The sequence below is a fragment of the Myotis myotis genome, unplaced genomic scaffold (assembly GCF_014108235.1).
Source record: "Myotis myotis isolate mMyoMyo1 unplaced genomic scaffold, mMyoMyo1.p scaffold_m19_p_16, whole genome shotgun sequence".
Classification (NCBI taxonomy): domain Eukaryota; kingdom Metazoa; phylum Chordata; class Mammalia; order Chiroptera; family Vespertilionidae; genus Myotis; species Myotis myotis.
In genome coordinates this window covers 11,206,189-11,225,503 of record NW_023416320.1, presented here as the reverse complement: position 1 = coordinate 11,225,503, position 19,315 = coordinate 11,206,189, and the positions used below count along the sequence as shown (strand labels likewise).

General features: G+C 38.1%; 1 protein-coding gene across 10 annotated transcripts in view; it reads right to left on the bottom strand.

Moving 5' to 3' along the window:
* VPS13B (vacuolar protein sorting 13 homolog B) overlaps positions 1 to 19,315 on the bottom strand; it is a 613,015-nt gene that overhangs the window by 164,956 nt on the left and 428,744 nt on the right. For 9 of the 10 annotated variants that reach the window (XM_036337858.1, XM_036337862.1, XM_036337864.1 and 6 more), the window contains one exon: positions 11,137 to 11,274. In XM_036337858.1, the coding sequence (XP_036193751.1) occupies positions 11,137 to 11,274 (138 nt within the window). Of the gene's footprint in view, positions 1 to 3,888; positions 4,093 to 11,136; positions 11,275 to 19,315 lie in introns of those variants that run through there. The other variant, XM_036337867.1, reaches the window with a different exon arrangement.

The following is a 19,315-nucleotide window of genomic DNA, read 5'->3' as shown; positions in this document are numbered from 1 at the left end:
CACATGCCCGGGTTGGAGGCTCAATTCCCAGTAGGGGGGCATGCAGGAGGCAGTCAATCAATGATTCTCTCTCATCACTAATGTTTCTATCTCTCTCTCTCTCCCTCTCCCCCTTCCCCCTTGAAATCAATAAAAATATATTTAAAGAGACCTCCAGACATTATATGCCTCCTGATGAAGCAATACAAAACCTCTTACAAAACAATCTTGCTAAAAACACACACACCTGAATAAGATCAATCCAACCATCAACTTATATGTAGGAAATACAGAAGATAGGGGCACAGACAAAATCAAAACTATGATAAACTATAGGACAAATGATGTAGTTTTTTAAATATAAAATTGCAAGAGATGAAAAAGATAGCGGGGGAGACCTATTGATAAAAGAAACTTCAAAGACATGTCAACCAATAGCAATGCATAGGCCTTATCTGGCTCCTGGTTCATATATATACATACTATATACATTGTGATATTTATGAAATAATTGGAAATTTGAACAATGACTAAATGCTTGATGATACTGAAGAATTATTATGTTACGGTTATGTTTTTAAAGGTTCTAATATTTTTTAGATATACATGCTGAAATATTACAGATGATATAATACATGGGATTTGCTTCAAAATAACACAGAAGGTGAGGAAATGGATAGGAGTATGTAAGAAACAATATTGGCCATAGGTTGACAATTGTTTAAGCAGGAGGTCCTATATACTATTCAGTGTACTTTTGTATATGTTTTAAGATTCAATGATAAAACATTTTAAAAAGATGAATGAGTATGGCATATGAAGAAGTGATATTGGAAGATGATTTCAAACCATTTGCCTTCAAACCATCAAATTCCTCTCATCCCTCTTCAACTTCCAATCAGTGACCTTCTTTCTAGCTTCATGGAGAAAGTTAAAACCATTACATTTCAATTACTTGCTACCAAACTGGAAAAAAACCCCCTGCAAATGCCATTTTCCTTCCCTTTCTTAATTTATGTTTCTCTAATCTAAAACCTGTTCTGTCATATGCTTATTGGATTCTTCTCCTTCCCTCTTTCCAAGGAACCCACCTTTATCTTTTTTCTTTTTATTTTATCCAACCCTTCTCTCAACTAGATTCCACTTGCTGATATTTAAACATAAGAAAATTTATGTCTCTTTCATCATAAAAATAAAACCACCAAACCCTGATCCTAAATGCTCCTACATATACTACCCTTATTGTATTTTACAGCCAAACTTCTTGGAAGAGTTACTTATACTCTCTGCTTCTATTTTTTCCCTCTTGCTTACTCAATGAGTTTAGACTAGTGTCCACCCAGGCTAATCCAGGGGAAAAACACTGTAGTCACAATGTCTATAAATCTATGAGATATTTTAAAATTCTCTTTTTTTGTGTCACTACTTGAAATCGTTGAGTATGTCTTCTTTATTTGTTGTTTTAAATTTTATCAAATTTTATTTATCTATATATTCATTTAGAGAGAAACATCGATGAGAGAAAGACACATTGATTAGTTGCCTCCCACACCCACCACACCAGGGCCAGGGATTAAACCTGCAACCCCTCCACCCTTACCCCTCCTCGTATGTGCCCTTGTCTGGGAATGGAACCCAAGACCCTTCAGTTCGAGGGCCAAGACTATATTCACTGAGCAATACCAGCCAGACACCGGCCAGGGCAAGATTATCACCTGGTTTAACCAGCTTGGGCTGCTATAACAAAATCCCATTGAGAACTTACACAACAGAAATTTATTTTCTTACAACTCTAGAGGCTAGAATTCTGAGATCAGGGTGCCGGAGTGGTTGGTTTCTGGTGAAGGCTCTCTTCCTGACTTACAGATGGCTGCCTTTTCACTGTGTCATCACATGAATGAGAGAGAGACAAGCAAGCGCTCTGGTATCTCTTCTTATTTGCACATTAACACCCTCAAGGCATCATCTAAAACCAATTTATTTCCCACAGGCCTCATCTCCAAATACCACCCCGCTGGGGCTCTGGGCTTCAACATGAGAATTTCGTGGCGACACAATTCAGTCCATAGCACCATTCATCCAGTCAGGACAGTCAGAAACCCAGAAGTCATGCTTAAATCTTACTCTCCACCCCCTCTACTCCATTACCACCATCTGTGGACCCTCCCTCTCCAATATCTATCAAAGCTTTCAGTTTCTCCATTTCTAAAAGCATTCCCTGATTCAGCTTACCATTATCTTATATCAGTATTACTGCAATATTCTCCTAATTGGCCTTTTCATCTACTTTGGTCCCTCTAATCTCTTGTACACCCTGTAATTATAATCATCATTTCAAAACATAAGCATATCAACACACACACACACACACACACACACACACACACACACACACACACACACACACCTCCCACCAGATACGTGTCCTGCTTAAAGCTCTTCCATGGTTCCCCAGTGCTCTTAAGATAAAAATCTAAAATCCTTTATTATGGCAAGTCTGGGCCTCCGTCTCTCCCTACAGCCTCATCTCTTCCCTCACTCTTCCCTGTATTCATTTCCTTCAATGACCCAGGAGCTATCTCCCCACAGGGTCTTCTGCACTTTCTCCCAGAAATCCATCTATCCCATCCACGTCCTTGGTTACTCCTTTTCATCCTGTGGAACTCAGCTCAAGTGTCAGTTACTCAGAGATGTTTTCTTAGATTTTCACTTTGTATGAATCCACAGGACTTCATGACACTTACGTTAGTTTATATTTACATATTGCTTTCTGTGGTTATTTGGTAATCAAATTGTCTTTTCTATTAGACTGTGTGCATTTATTGAGAAGGAACTGTCTACTTTTGCTCCCCACTACCCAGTGCTTAGAATGATACTTGGAATACTGTATTGCTCATAAATACTTGTGAAAGTCAATGAAAAGTTCCATTGGGAATTATACCCACCATTTTAAAACTTGAAGGGATCTTAGAACAAGTCTCTTATGTTACAGAAGGAGATACTGAGGTTCAAGAAGTGAGATGATTTTATTGAGGGTCATTTGCTTAGTGACTGTAAGCCTGGGTTATACAGGTGACACCAAGTTAGAGAGCCCTGAAGGTCCAGGGGGGTTGAACTGATGAACTGAGGAAGGTGGGTGGTCTAGCCTCATGGGTTTGGCAGGAGAGGCTAATCTAACAAAGACATCAGGGACAGAATTATTGAAAGAATCTGAAGTGAGGGCTGCTAGCAAACAGGTTGAGGAAGTAATCAGGGCATAAATCTACACCAGGAAGGTAGCAGGCACAGGGAGGACCTGGGATAAAATGGAAAACTAAAAAGGACTTGGAATAAAAAGAAGGATGAATTGAAGGTGATAGTAAAGTTGTGAGAGGACAGGGCTGGAATAACATTGCTATGTAAAGAAATTTGAAGACTATACTAAAGAAAGGAGTGAATAAGGAGAGGGGAGAAAAATGACTTAATTTAATGTAAATAAGTTGTTATTTTAAATGACTAACCGTATCTAATAGGCAATGGAAAAGTAGTCCTGGACTTAAGTAATAAGTCAAAACTAGAACTAGGCACTTGGAAGTTGTTAGCACAAAAGATAGCTGAGGTTCTGGTTTGTATGGAGCAAGATAAGAACAGAAGGCTCAAGACTGGGTCCTTGGCAAGGTGGAGGGCTAGAGATTTTGGGGAAGAGCTGTATGCAAACACACGGGATGTAATCTTCTAAGTTAATCAGGAAAAGCCAAGTAGTGCTCTTTTCTCTTCTACCTTAGCCCACTCCATGTCTCTACAAAGATATTCCCCAATTACCCTCACTCTCTTCTGTAGAGGAAAGAATTCTGACAGCATTATAGTACACGAATAAATAAAAAATCTAAATAATTACCTCACCACTGACTTCCCTGTAGACCTTGTGCTGGCTTCTCACCATCTTGCCACCCCCACAACCAGCTTCTGTGACTCTTTGGGTCCTATTACTTAGCCAAGTTCAGTCCCCTGAAGGGACCACTGTCAGCCAGACCTTCAAAGATTTACAGTCCCTTCATTCTACAGGGCTGGAAAGGAATTACACGGCCTACTGATGCTCTGGTGGAAAAGTTGGTATTAAAATCAGGTTGTTATCTGAATAAGAGAAAATGTTTATTAAAAATCAGTTAGTTAAAAACCATCCATTTTTCTAATTTCTTTGCAAAATCCAAGTTATAGTTGAAATACTAATGGTGGAATAATGAAAGGATTTCCTGTATTTTAAAATTCTTAGTCCATTCCCTATTTGACATCCTGACATCAAGTTTACTGTTTCATTTTGATAAATCATGGAGAATATAAACTACAATAATGTAATGCTGACACTGCAAACTGGAGCCTGTAAAACTCAGGAAATGTAAAAGACAAGGTTCTTACAGTTTTATTAGCTAGTTTACATTTCTTAAATGTAGAAGATAGCCTGCTAGTATGGCTATAAAACTGAATTAAGATAAAGACAGGACTCCAGTGTTAGGCTATGGTCCTTGGCCTTATTTCTGGAAAGAGGAAAGAGACAAAGGGTTAACTACCAGGGATACATTAATAGAAATAAATTTAAATAGCTTCTTACAATGCTTTTTTTCATTTTGAATCTTCTTGCATTTAAAAATCATATTACCTATTCTTCATTTATCACTCTGGAAAATATCAGGAGGCTATTTGGGGCATCTTTTTCAGGTATTTTACCTTTTTTCCCCCCTGTTGCCTCCAACCTTAATTCATAAACTTATTCTATAGGTAGTCATAAAGAGGACCCTGCTACGAAGTTCACACTCCAAAACAGGCTAATATATAGATAATGGAAAAAATAAAATGGAAGAAGCATTGCTAAGAGAATCACTTAAAAAGGAATCAGGAGGCCATTGAGAAAGTAGGGCAAATGCACACATCATGTCTTATTTCTTGGAACTATTATTAAGTTACTGACCTGTTGCTAAACTCAGCTAAAGGCTAAACAACAAACATCCTGATCAAATATTGCTACATGGATATATGTAAACTTTGCACACTCTTCATCATGGTGACCAGACCATTTGCATTCTTCATCTTGAAAAGAACTAATTCATTTTGATAACCAGTATTCTTTATTTACATAGTGAGCCTAACCAACCCCAATTGACCTAACCAACATACATCATTTACATGGGGGACCTTATAAGGAATAGCTCTTACATTTTGCCCTTTATAAAACTGCCTTTCTTTCTTTTGGGGCACAATTAGGTTGCTAACTGAACCTGTATTACTTATCTTACTTTACCTGAACCAGTCACCTTCAAGATACGTTTGAATTAATCTCCACTGAGTAAGGAATTTAGGAATAAAAGAATATATAAGCAGAGTTCACCAAAAAAGTAAATTTCAAAAATACACATATTTGAGGAAAACAATGTAAAATGTCTACTTTATATTCATATAAATAAAACTATTTGAATGGTGTGTTATGTAACTGAGAAGTTTATAAAGTAATAGTTTACATTATTTAAGTATGTATATATTTTTATATAAATACATAAATATAAAATACAAAAAATATAAATATGTATATATTTTAATCTTCACTTGGGAATAGGTTGTGTGTTTTTTAACTGATTTTAGAGAGAAAGGAAGGAAGAGAGAGAGAAAGAGAGAAACACTGATGTGAGAAAGAAACATTGATGGGTTGACTCCTGAACTTGCCTCAACCAGGGATCAATCCAGCAACCCAGGTATGTGCCCATATTGGAAATTGAACCTGAAACTTTTTGGTGTATGGCATGAGGCTCCAAACACTGAGCATCCCAGCCAGGGCTAAGTACACATTTTTATTCAAATCAAAGGTCTTTTTGGAAATGGGATATTTAGAATTTTTTTGCAATTTTTGAAAAAAAAATTATTTCAACAAATAATACAGTAAACTAATCCATAAAATATTAAAAAAACAGTTTTCAAAATAGGATTCAACCAATTAATAATCAATTAAAATTTTAAAACAAAAATAAAATAACACCAGAAGTAAAACCAATCCAAACCTAGAATAAAATCAGAAAAATGTTAAAACACATAAGAAAATTAATGAACAGGTTAAACAAGGAGAGACTAAAGAAGTAGTTTTTTTAAGAGAAAAAAATATTAATGGCTATGTGTTTCAATGAGAGACACCAGGTATACTAAAATAAAGAAATTTGAAAATACACTCGTAATTTTGTGTTTGCTATAATTATGTTACTTAAATTATATGAAGATGTGGTATGCTAATTATAAAATAACATAAATGATGTGGGAATGTTCTCCCATTTTGGCATATTTTTTTCTTTGTTGTCATTTAAATGTTATTTTATAGCTACAGTGACAGTGCTCAAAAATATGCCTGCAAAGGAACAATGAAAAAAATACCAGGGAGCTCAAATGTTTTTGCAAATTACCCTGGTTAATTAGAAAAATCTGCACCCTTCCCAGTTCTTCTTCTCACGTGTCAGCTCTCATTAAATTAAAAAAATTCTCATTTCAAAGTTAAGAAGTCCTATGGTTACCAAAACATTTAAACTGGGACCAAGTGGGCACAGCTATGTTTCTGTATGATGTCATACCAAGTAGTGTGCAGCTGAATTTGAATTTGCAAGAAGTATGAATGATTTCTTAATAAGAAGTATCTGATCTAATGCTAATTTTTTCTCCATAGGCTAACTGTGCGGGGAACAGGTGGCCCTGCTTTCAATTATGGAGGGCTAGCATGCCAGTGTGAGGCCTGGATTAGTTCACCTTCTCATGGGGAATTTTCCTCGGTTGGGAATGAATTTATTATGGCTTCACACATGGAATAGAGCTCATGTCAGCTGAGGGCAGTGACACATCATATGATTCAAATTAACCTGCTGTGGACTGTTCTGCAGGGCTTAGATTGTGTATTAAAATGACGACATTTTAAAAACAGCTTGAAAGAAACCAGGATTGCTGAACTGCGATGGTTCCAATTTGTTCCAACTAATCTATCACCTGCTGGAGATATTATTCTAGTGGGTTTCTAGTAGCTGCTGTTTTCCAGGTTTCTCCAAGCCACTGACCTTGCTAATGGGTACAATTGTTGCCTCTGAAGGATGGAAGTGGGGCTGAGAGAGCTTTGAAGGGGTTTTTGATGTAGAAGTTGGGACCTACCATTTGCTCTAAGGAACTTATTAAGTAAGTAGAGGAAATAAGGGAATACTCAAGAAGTTGAATAATTTTTCCAAAAACAAATGCCAAAAGAGCAGCATTTTTATCACCTTGTTTAGATAAAATAATCTCTGAAAGGCTGAATTCCATGTCTCTGGATCTATTTTGTTCATCAGTTTATTTTGTTCATTAGATTCAACATGTAAGTGAGATCATGTGATACTTGTCTTTTTCTGACTGGCTTATTTTGTTTACTTTTATTGTTATTGCAGCCTTAATTCAAGAGCAAGAAAAGAATAAATGAAAATATACTATTTTAAAGATGTAGCATAAAACTGTCTTTGGAAATGATGCTGAAAAATATGTGCAATAGCTAAAAAACTAATGGTGGCAAATGATTACTTGCAATACTAAAAAAAGCATTTCCATTTTTTTCAGGAGAAAATAGTATTAGGGAATATTATAAAGTTGAAATTTGTCCCCCGTCTCAACATAAATAATATTCCTTTTAATATACTATTACCTAAAATCTGGACAAAATATAATTTTCTTGAGTGGCCAAAAATCTAAAAATTAATACATCCATAAGGCAAGACATGTTTTAATCTATCCTATTATTCCTATTGATCTCTAAATTAGTATAGAGTGGCAATCTGGCTGTGTAATCAGAGAATATAATTATTCTATGGAATAATATATATATATACTAGAGGCCCAATGCACAAAATTTGTGCAAGGGTAGGCCTTCCTTCCCCCAGCTGCTGGCACCGGCTTTCCTCTAGCACCCGGGACCTAGGCTTCCCTCTGGCCATCGGCAGGCACCCGGGACTTGGGCTTCCCTCTCAGCCCTGGCTTCATCCAGAAGGTCGTCCAGAAGTACATCCGGTCTAATTAGCATATTACGCTTTTATTATTATAGATATATACATACTAGTAGCCCTGTGCACGAATCTGTGCTCCAGTAGCTCTCTGCCCGCTGCCCCACCCTCCTGTAGCTCCCCCTTCCCCCCACCCCCCCAAAGCTTGCTTCCCTGCTCCCTCCTGTAGCTCTCCATGGCCCGCTTGTAGCTCAATGCCCCACCCTCCTGCTGATCCGCGATCCGGTTGTTACGTGGTTGGTCATTACGCTTCACAGAGTAATGACCATTTGCATATTACATCTTTATTATATAGGATATACTTACATATACTTTAAATAACAGTTATGGTTAAGGAACTTTCTATCTAAGAGTAAATTCTGGAGCAGTTCAAGTTTGCTGGGTTAGTGCTTTAGTGGAACCTGCACAGCTGATATGTCATTCAAATTAATCTCCCCTCAATTTACAAAAGAGAAGCACTCTTGATTAAAAGAAACTTAGAAGAACTGGACTCTTAGACTATGAAGAACTTTAACCATTCACTGAACATTGTTTTTGATTTTTCATAAAAAAGTACCATTTAAAAAAACGACTCATCATTCTCTTCTCCTGTGCCCCCAAGTATCTGCAGATTGGCCCTCAATATTTGTAACTGATGGTATTAAAAAAATCATAGACATGCATATTTTTCTTTCATATATGAGTCATATAAAATCTTGGTACAAAAAGTGGAGTCTCCAGAGTCCCCGTGGTCGGCAAACTGTGGCTCGCGAGCCATATGCGGCTCTTTGGCCCCTTGAGTGTGGCTCTTCCTAAGCCTTAGGAGTACCCTAATTAAGTTAATAACAATGTACCTACCTACATAGTTTAAGTTTAAAAAATTTGGCTCTCAAAAGAAATTTCAATCATTGTACTGTTGATATTTGGCTCTGTTGACTAATGAGTTTGCCGACCAGTGCTCCAGACCAATAGCTCCCACTTACTTGGGAGTCTGTAAGCAATGCAGAATTTCATCAGTACCTTCTAGGACTATTAAATTACATTTTTATTTTAACAAGCTCCCCAGAGATACTTCAAATGCACACTCATGTGTGAGAAGCACTGCTGTAAAATAACTATTTCAATTCATTTATTTAGAAGTTTGAATCTCCTGATAGATTATCACTATTACTGAATGAACAAAAGATTAGAAATGGCATATATGTAATTTCCAATTTAAAAAGTATAGGAAACATAAAGCAACTATTTTTAAAAATCAAATTTCTACTACATAGTCATTTTAAATTCTAGAATTATAAACATATAATTTTTGATTCATTCATTGACATTCTTCTTAACATTCAATTTATTTGATTGCCATGAAAATATGGTAAACAATTTTCCACTGACTTGCAGATCCCATTCAAATCAGTCAAATGTAAACTAGAAGAGAACTTTTTAGCCAGATTGAAAGACTGCCTAAAAACAAAAGAAATCTGATACCAGGAAAGAGAAATAAGAGGTAAACCCTAGTCGCCCAGTTGCTTTTCCATTAACTAACCATATGATCTTACCCTATTTTATCCACTCTAACATGTTCAGTTTTTTACATGTGACCACTTCTAAGTCAGAAAGTGTCTTGCAACTGATGTAATAAGAAAGAGCTGTATCATAGTTTAAACAGTAGATATTTTTTCTTTTTTCTTAGTGGTAATATAAAATGGTTTTTTCCCCCTACAACTGGTGGTGGCTTAGATTCAATGAAGTATGGTACTTGACATTCACCAATCAAGTATTAAGCCATCACCTTACCCCAAAAGCTTCTTCCACTTTAATGACTCCCTTAGCCTTCATCATTAGCTTCTAGCTTTCCTCTGCGTCTTTAGAACCATGTCTAGGTACTGATAATGATGAGAAATAGTGCTGCATGTGTCCACTCTTTATGTACCATCAATAGAGAAACAGGGCCACAGGGAGAGGCCAGTGGTGGTGGTTTCAGGCTCCGTTTACTGCAGACACAATGACAGACCACCTTCTCCATCCTCATTGGTGGATGCTAAGGGCCTTGGCTGCCGCAGCACACAAACTTAACCAGGTCCACACAGCAATACTTTCACTCATCAAAATGCATACCTTTCAGAGTATTGCTAGTGATCTTAAGACAATGTAAAAGCATTGTTTTAGATTCTTAATGAATAAATTAATCTTCTTTTGAGGACCAATATGTTTTGAAGCACTGTAAGTACAAATTAACAAGAGGAAAACTGAAATGTAGTACTTTCTGTTAACTAAATAGCTAAAATTTCACTGGGATGAGGAAAGAATGATAAAAAAAAAAAGAGGCAGAGCATGAGAAGAAGGAAGAAGAAACAGAGCAGGAAAAAGAAAGAGGAGGAGGAGCATATGGGGAAAACAGAAGAACTTTAGTTATGGTAAAATTAGTATAGTACAGAAGCGATCTAGGTCTTTGGAGGCATAAAAACAGGGTTTAAATGGATCCTCTGTCACTATGACCTTGGGCAATTTACATCACTTTTCCTTACTATAAAATTGGGATAATTATAGTGCCCACTCCTTGGGTTATATGAGTGTGTAAAACACTTAGTGCCTGGATGTTATAAGCATTCAATATACTTTTATATCTGTGTCTCTTTAAAACTGAGTATTAATATATTTCAAGTACTTTGCTAAGCTTTTGAAATAAATGAATTTATGTATCTAACCAAATCTGTGTATACTATGTATACTTATGTATGTATATCATGTATGTTATCCACCCATACATCAACTCACCCACACACCTACCCACCCACCCATCTACCTACCTATCCATCTACTTTATTCTTTTCACTTACAGGCAAGGGGATCAAATGCTTAGGGTCACAGAGTTAATTAGTAGAAAAGATAGAAATAAAATCTTGGGTCTTTGGTCTCCAGTCAATACTCTTTAATTGTTAACTACATTATGTCAGATTAAAGGTAAGTTTTAATGCATATTAATATTTGCCGTTTGACCTCTATAATGGGCAGCCTGAGAACAGCACACTTCCGGAAAACTAATGAACTGTTCATTTTCGGCACCGAATATTAAGATTACTAACAAACCCTATGTACATGTTCATATACTCCCATGAAAAAAAAAGAGTACATGCATTTTGTATTATGACTTTCTTACCTGGTCCATTAAGAAAGTCTTTAATTTGTAGCATTACCAGGGAAGGTGGAATACCACTTTTGCTGTCTATTTCTCCAGGCACCGTCTGCAGCCAAACTGTGCAGTAATCAAGGGCTTCAGGCAGAGTCTTCCCAGGATCTGAAGTGACAAAATTGAAACGAAAAATGTCAATTACATCACAAACGTCTCATTTTGGTGCCAGACTCAGCTGACAGAGAGGGGGGGAAAAATCTGGTTAATTATTTATGTAACCTTCATTGGTTCATCTGTATACATAGAGAATACTCATTTGTAACACAAGTGTTTGCATGGAGAAAGAGCAGCTCTCTTTGCACAAGGTGAAAGGATAAAACCATGTTTTCCAGAACCAGGCCCAAAGGAAAAGACATTTCAAATCTTAACCAATACCATCTTTGAGTGAAGGTAAAGTTTCTGTACACTGAGCTGCTGACCGTTAACAGTTGAACAGTTGTATTTCTTTTTTTTTTTTTAAACGGGATGTTGGAAACAAATTAAAGAAAAAGTGCAACCTTTTCAGCTTAAAAAAGCATCTACATGTTCAAAGCAGCAGTGGATTAGTACTACTTAAGGGTTATTTGATCTGTTTCAGAGTGTTACTGACATTACAATCACTTTTTACTGCTAGGCTTTTGAAGTTAACTTCAGTAGCTTTCCCATAACCTTCTTTAATGATAAAAATTGGTCGATCTTTTAATAGTCCCAATTATAACTAAAATTGGACTTTTTCTGGTTTAAGTTTTTCTATTAAGTACAGTGTATTTTTTAAAAACTTTTTTCTCGTTAATATTGCATATAGTTTTTAAAAGCATTTTTTTTTTAGCAAACGGATGGCAAACGGAATTTTCTTTTTAATGTTTAGCAAGCCAGTTTTTATTGAAATAGCTCTTTAAATAAAAACAACTGCTGTGTCTTGGCATACAATGTAGTAGGCTTTTTAAAAACTTCTAAATATTCACAGTTTTTCTTTAGTTTCAAGATTGTTTTACTCTCTGTGTTTTAATGGCCTCTGAATGTCAATTTTATAGGGATGTTCTTGCCATAGAGTCCATCTATTCCATTTTCAGTTGATTTGAAATGTGTTATTAAAGTGTTATTTATTTTAGGTTTTATTGATTGGATGACTTTCAAGAATAGCATTTACATACAGTGTATTATATTCAACATATGGCTATACAGTATTACTGTCATATGTGAACTGGGCATATAAATTCTGCCTTGGAATTTGTATTTCCTGACCTTATCATGTGATCCTTATGAAATTTGGCATATGAACCTTTATGTGATTTCAAAGAAAATACTGAAAGCAATTGATCGTGACGTTAGATCTATGTGGTAAAGATCAAACACTAAACTAGTGCATTCTTCTCTTTTTATATGATCAGTGAATTTAAAGCAGTGAGAATATGCATAGTAGATCCATTACATAGTAACACTATACTATTCTCTCTTTTAAATATAATGGTCAAGTCTGGGGAAAGGATGTCAAATGTCTGTTGTTGGGAGGATCTACAATTAGTCTGGAGGAGCTATGGACCTGCCAGGGCCTTACCCATGTAGCCATCAAGAAGCTGTTATTATGAAGTAAGTGGTACTGTGTCAAACCTATACAAGACATAATTCTTTATTTTGAAGAAAACACAATCAAGAGAGAGAACAATAATCTAACAGAGAAAACAGAAATCAGATGTAAGTATGTAACTAACTAAATAATGAACAGAGATGAATTCAATTGATGTAGAAATATTATGTGTAAGAAACTGGCAAGTAAAACTCATACTGTTAAATAAAACAAGCTATAGGAATCAGATATCCAAACCTGTCTGAGAGAATAGGGATATCATTAATATAGAGCATTCATATAAACAACGGATATCAATAGAAAAATGGGTAGAGGATAGATAAGCAATTATTAAATGAAGAAAATCCTATCTAATAAAAGAGAAACATGGTAATTAGCCATACGTCCGCTACCCTTCCGATTGGCTAATCAGGGCGATATGCAAATTAACTGCCAGCCAAGATGGCGGCTGGCAGCCAGGCAGCTTGAAGCTAACATGAGGCTTGCTTGCTTCAGTGATGGAGGACTCCAACGTTCCCTGCCTGCCGCAACTGCCGGCCTCTGAGCTTGCAGTTTGAAACATTGTTACAAATATAGAAGCTAAACAAAACCCCAGAAACCTGCTTTCAGCCTCCGGGATCTCAGAGCTGGAGTTGATACAGTGTTTCGATTATAGAACCCAAACAAACCAGATACCAGCTTTCAGCAGCAGAGGCCTCAGAGCTAGAGCCAGAGCTAAAGCTGGCCCAGAATTAAAAAAAAAAAGAAAAACAGGAGCAGTTGGGAGCTTCAGTCACCCGCCAGCCTGAAAACAGCCCTTAGCCCCTCACCCAGACTGGCCAGGCACCCCAGTGGGGACCCCCACCCTGAAGGGTGTGTGACCAGCTACAAAAAGCCATCAGCCCCTCACCCAAGCGGGACCCCCACCCTGATCCAGGACACCCTTCAGGGCAAACCAGCCAGCCCCCACCCATGCACCAGGCCTCTATCCTATATAGTAAAAGGGTAATATGCCTCCCAGCACTAGGATCAGCGGAGTCGAGAGGCCTCCCGGCACCGGGATCAGCGTGACAGGGGGCAGCGCCCAAACTCCCTGATTGCCCTGTGGCTCTGTGTGTGACAGGGGGCAGGGCCACAACCTCCCTATCTGCCCTGCTCTGTTCGTGACAGGGGAAGGCGCCCCAACCCCCTGATCAGCCCTGCTCTGTGCCTGATAGGGGGGAGCTCCCCAACCCCCTGATCGCCCTGCGGCTCTGTGTGTGACAGGCTGCGGTGCCCCAACCCCCTGATTGGTCCTGCTCTGTGTGTGACAGGGTGCGGTACCCCCCCACCCCCCACGGGCCCTGCTCTGTGTGTGACGGGGAAGAGCCATAACCTCCCCATCGGCCCTGCCCTGAGTGTGACAGTGGCAGCGCCCCAACCCCCTGATCCGTCCTGCTCTGTGTGTGACAGGGGGGAGCTCCTCAACCCCCTGATGGGCCCTGCTCTGTGCGTGACAGGGGGGAGCTCCCCAACCCCCTGATTGACCCTGCTCTGTGCGTGACAGGGTACAGAGCCCCAGCCCCCCTGATTGGTCCTGCTCTGTGCGTGACAGGGGGCAGCGCCCCAACCCCCTGATTGGCCCTGCTCTGTGCGTGACAGGGGGTGGCGCCGCAACCTCTCCATCGACCCTGCCTTGAGTGTGACGGGGGTGGTGCCCCAACCCCCCAATCGGCCCTACCCTGAGCGTGACTGAGGGTGGCATCGCAACCTCCTGATCCGCCCTGCTCTGTGCATGACAGGGGGCGGCGCCCCAACTCTCCAATCGGCCCTGCTCTGAGCCCGACCAGGGGCTGCACCTAGGGATTGGGCCTGCCCTCTGCCACCCGGGAGCAGGCCTAAGCCAGCAGGTTGTTATCTCCCGAGGGGTCCCAGACTGCGAGAGGGCACAGGCCTGGCTGAGGGACACCCCCTCCCCCCCGAGTGCACAAATTTTTGTGCACTGGGCCCCTAGTGAATAAATAAACAATAAACATTTAAAAATATAAACATTAAGAGAAATTCAATGTTAGCAATAATCAAAGAAAATAGTTTTTAGTAAGTAGGCCTATCAGATAGGCCAAGACTAAAAAAATCGATAATGTCTGTGTAATACACATATATGTGCGATAGAAAACAGAAAGCATGAAACAAACAAAAAGCCTTATGGACACAGACAACAGTATGGTGGTTATTAGAGAGGAAGGGGTAAGAATCTTTAGGATGATCCTAAGCACATATATGAACCTAGAATTTATTCAGAGCTGAAAAAAATAGGACAACACAGCATTTATAAAAATTAAAATAAAGGGGAGAGAAAAAAGCACTTCAAGGTAATGTGATGTCCTGCCTTCATCAAGGTATAGACTGGGGGAACAGCAAAGTATGATAATGTGAGTGAGCGTTTTACAAGCAGGGGAGGTGGGCCTCATGCAGATTGCCTCTCTTTCAGTAGAAGTTGGAGGACCTGCATCTGGCACCCAGCCTAGGAATCTGCATTAGGGCAATTACAGGACGATATGACTTGACAGAAAATAAACAAACTGGCAATAGACTAGGAATAAAGAAAATGGAAAAGTCTAGGAAATGTATACAAGGAAGCCAAAATTTCAATGACTATTACCCAACAAAATATTACTGGCTTAATGATATTGTTGGTTTAATTACTACACAACCAGTTTAGAAGCACAGCTGTCCTTACAGGGCTGATAGAAAAGAACTGAAATTAGGAACATCCAGGAAAGTAAAGGTTGCATGGTTGATGAATACTGAATGTTTGACAAGGCTGGTGGCCACTCTCCAATTTTTGGTTAAAATCTCCACTCTGAATATTCCTGTAGTCACTGTGGTTATAGGAGGCAGCAGTAGTAAGAGAAAGACATGTCAAAATCCCAGTCACTGTTTAGTCCCTTATACTCTAATGGCTAGATAATGAGGGTATGACTACTAGACTTCCGTTACTGTCTTCAATTTAACTTCTGAATTCCATTATCGGGCCTAGAAAATAGGATTCGTATTACACATCCCTCAGGGTCAATATAGCTGGGAAAGCACCAGATAAACTAAGATTAAAGGAGCCTGTGAATATAATATAAATGGAGTGACAAATACGGAGACTGTTTCACTGGAAGCTCCTTCAGACTTTGCTAGTTTTCTTTTCATACTTTGCAAACACATATTTATTTGAATACAGGAAGCTCTTAAAATTAATAAGCTTCTCCTAATGTTGATGAGCGCATTTATCTCTAAGCCTAAAAAGTAGGAGAAAACCACATTGTATTGGGAGTAACAGACTGTGGGAAATGGGTCAGAAAAATGACAAATTGCTCATAGCCATAAATCTTGTTCAAAGTCAGCTAGAATTCACTTCAATAAGAAAAACAAATATTATAACTTATAATACCTGTTTTTCTTCTGGGTTGACCTGGCCTCCAAAAAAATAAAAAAAAAAAAAAAAAGGATAGTTCATCATATCCTGCCACAAGAAACAACCAAAGATAAGATTCAGAAAGTCTCAAGGCCATTTCCGGATAGATCAGGTATTGTTGGCTTCCACAGAGAGGTGCTTCAGATTGTATTCTTCATGCTTGCAGATTACTTTGTTCTTCTTCCCAAAACCTTCATCTTACTTAACTGCTTGGAAGGTCTTCCTCTGAAATCTGATTCTTTAGAGCTGCTCATTATTATTATTATTTTTAACCCCTAGCAAATATTCAGAATTAAGTATGTCTTTGCTTAACATTTGAATTAATAAAATACAATGTGACTCATTGTGCCCAACTCAAAACAAAACTTTGAAAACGAACTAATTTATTTTCTTTGCAATCTTATACTTAACATAAAATTTCATTTTCCACACTGATACAGAATAGCTGATTGCTACAGATTTTGTCGGCTTTATTATTAACTCTGCTTTGTTCTACTATGTGGCAGGATAATCCTTTTCTATAACTAAGCTGAAAGTTTACTAAGGTGCCAATGAGAAGACATTTCCCCACAGATTTTAGTGGTAATTTTCTCATTTTAAGTTTGATATAACACTGAATATATAATGAAGTCCAATTACTTTTACACCAGATACTTCTGTTACCTACCATGCAGACAAAAAGTTTTAAATTCTTTTGCCAGGTGAATAAAGAACTTTGAACTCTAAAAAGCCGAGTGCCATAAGAATCTGTTCATTTTGAAAGCCACATATCATTATAAAGCGGACTAGAGTGAGCTCTACACCAACAGAATTTTCTCCCTCATTTGCCCCTTTCTCACAGTAACTTGATTAACCACAGGTTTATAAGGAGGTGATACTGTGCCTCTGTCTGCCTTCTCTTGGGCACTTTTGTGTTTAAGAGCCTCTCTACAAGTGGATTGGTTAACACGTTAAGTGCCCAGCCTGTTTTGTCTTCCGGACGGAAAGTATAGTGTCAGTCATTGGTGACTGACTGGGCGCTTAATGTGTTAAGGACGGGCAGGAAGAAAGGTTAGCCCAATAGTTATTTTCTCTGACAGTTCCAGGCAAAGTTTCTATTGTGGAAAATGCAAGAAACTATAGTCACAATAATGGTTTTTGACCCTTGGATTTAATTTTCACATGATACTCTTTTCTTTGACATTTCTGTGAAAAATTGGTGCTAACTTAAGTGTCAAGAAAACAGAATTTTCCTATAGTGGAGAGTTCTTGCAACCTGATGTTTCTGGAAAAAAATCTTATTAATTGAAATTTGGGGGATGAGTCTGAAAAATAAACTTCTGATTAACTGGGTTGTGGTGTGCCTCATTTTAACCATGTTTTCTTCCCCAAGAGAATGGTTTGACATCTTGCTCCTGGTATGAGCTTCTTGCTATATTAAACAGATCTTGCTGCTGCTTACAATCCTGGGTAACAAAATCTTGCTCAATATTATCAACAACTTTTGGAATTACATCATGCTTTAATTTCCAATCCTATGGATGGTAATGTTAGCATTTCAATGATATGTAATTAAAACTGTTCCCTAAACTACTATCGCAGATTTACATTTCAGTAGCTTTCTGCTTTGATGTCTTATAGCATTTGAGTTTTCTTTCTGTTAGTAGAGGATAAAAATATCACAAATTCATCAGAAGCATAAAATTAATGCTTATATGATGCAGCACTGCAAATAGCCTCAAGATTTACTTGTCTCCATTTTATTTACTAACCAATGTCATCTTAATAAATTTAATTAAAAATAAAAAGTGACAGACTATATATTTTATTCACTTTTCTGCAAAGTCTTCAATGGCCTATAATTATGGGTTACAAACATCCTGAAGTCTGCCACAGCTAGTGAGCCCAGGCCTGTCCCAGGCTGCCACAGAACCAAAGTGGCATCTATGGCTGCTTAGGAAGGCAGGGTCTCTGTGGCCTGAGGCACAGGGCTGTCATGTTTATAAAACAGCATTAAGTGACTTCTGATGGACTCTTGAGGGACAACATGGAAGGGGCTTGTGAAATAGCCTGTCACTGACCCAGGACTTACTGAAATCAGAATTAGTTCATGGAGCTTTCTCACATTTTGTTCCAGAGGAGAGTTTATGTCAGTTTATAACAGGATAAAATGGAGGGTAATGAGAACAACATGAACTCTGAAGGCAGACAGACCTGGGTGTAAGTCCTGACTCCTTGAAGTGGGTGAGTTTAACCTGAACACTGCTGAGTTCCAGTTTCTTTGTTTGCAGAATGGGAATAATAAACTAAATTGCAGGGCTGTTGAGAATATTGTACTAGATAATATGTGTAATGTGTCCTATGGGGCATATCATAATAGGAGTCCAATAAACAGTCACTATTTTGTTTCTTAAACTCAAACTCTAAACAAAATAGGAGTGTGTGGTAGGCCTTTCAAGTAGCTACTCTTCCTAGTTTCTGTTTTTGTCTTTTGAGTTTGAAAAATTTTTTTCATTACTGATCTAAAATAAGAGGAATACAAAAGGTAAAAGATAAAAACCTTTGCTTATTAGTGAAAATTATACCCAATTTTGATCTGAAAAATAGTAAGCATATTTATATTTAATTTTTAAAATAATAATTGAGATTTGAAATACTAGCTAATGTACTTACTTCCCTCTAATACTCCTAGCTAGGAGAAATTATAGACTTGACAACGTCCCTGCACTTTGGTTTTGATTAATTACCAAAACTATAGTCTTACCCTCTTTCCCATCCCTTAGAAATATTTGGCCCACATACAGGAAGTAAATACTCTGCCAGGAAGTAAATGATCTGCAAGGCAAAGTAGACTTCTTCCCATATTTTTAAACTAGAAGTTAGAGACTCCTTTACAAAAGGATCTGGGTATACCAACCTTTATACAAATAGATCAAAATGACACTTTAAAATAATTTATAAAAACACATGGTGAATGCATGAGGACTGCAATTTCACACCCCTTCTCTCCTTCCTCCTTCCTTCCTTTTTTTTCACGAAGAGCAAGCAGAGTCCACAGCTAGTCAGAGCAGCTGGTGAGAAACTACTTTACAAGGAATCAGGGTAGAAGATGAGATTCCCTACTTCCCTCCTTCTCTCCCACTTCATTGACAAGATGATGCTAACCAGCAGGTAAT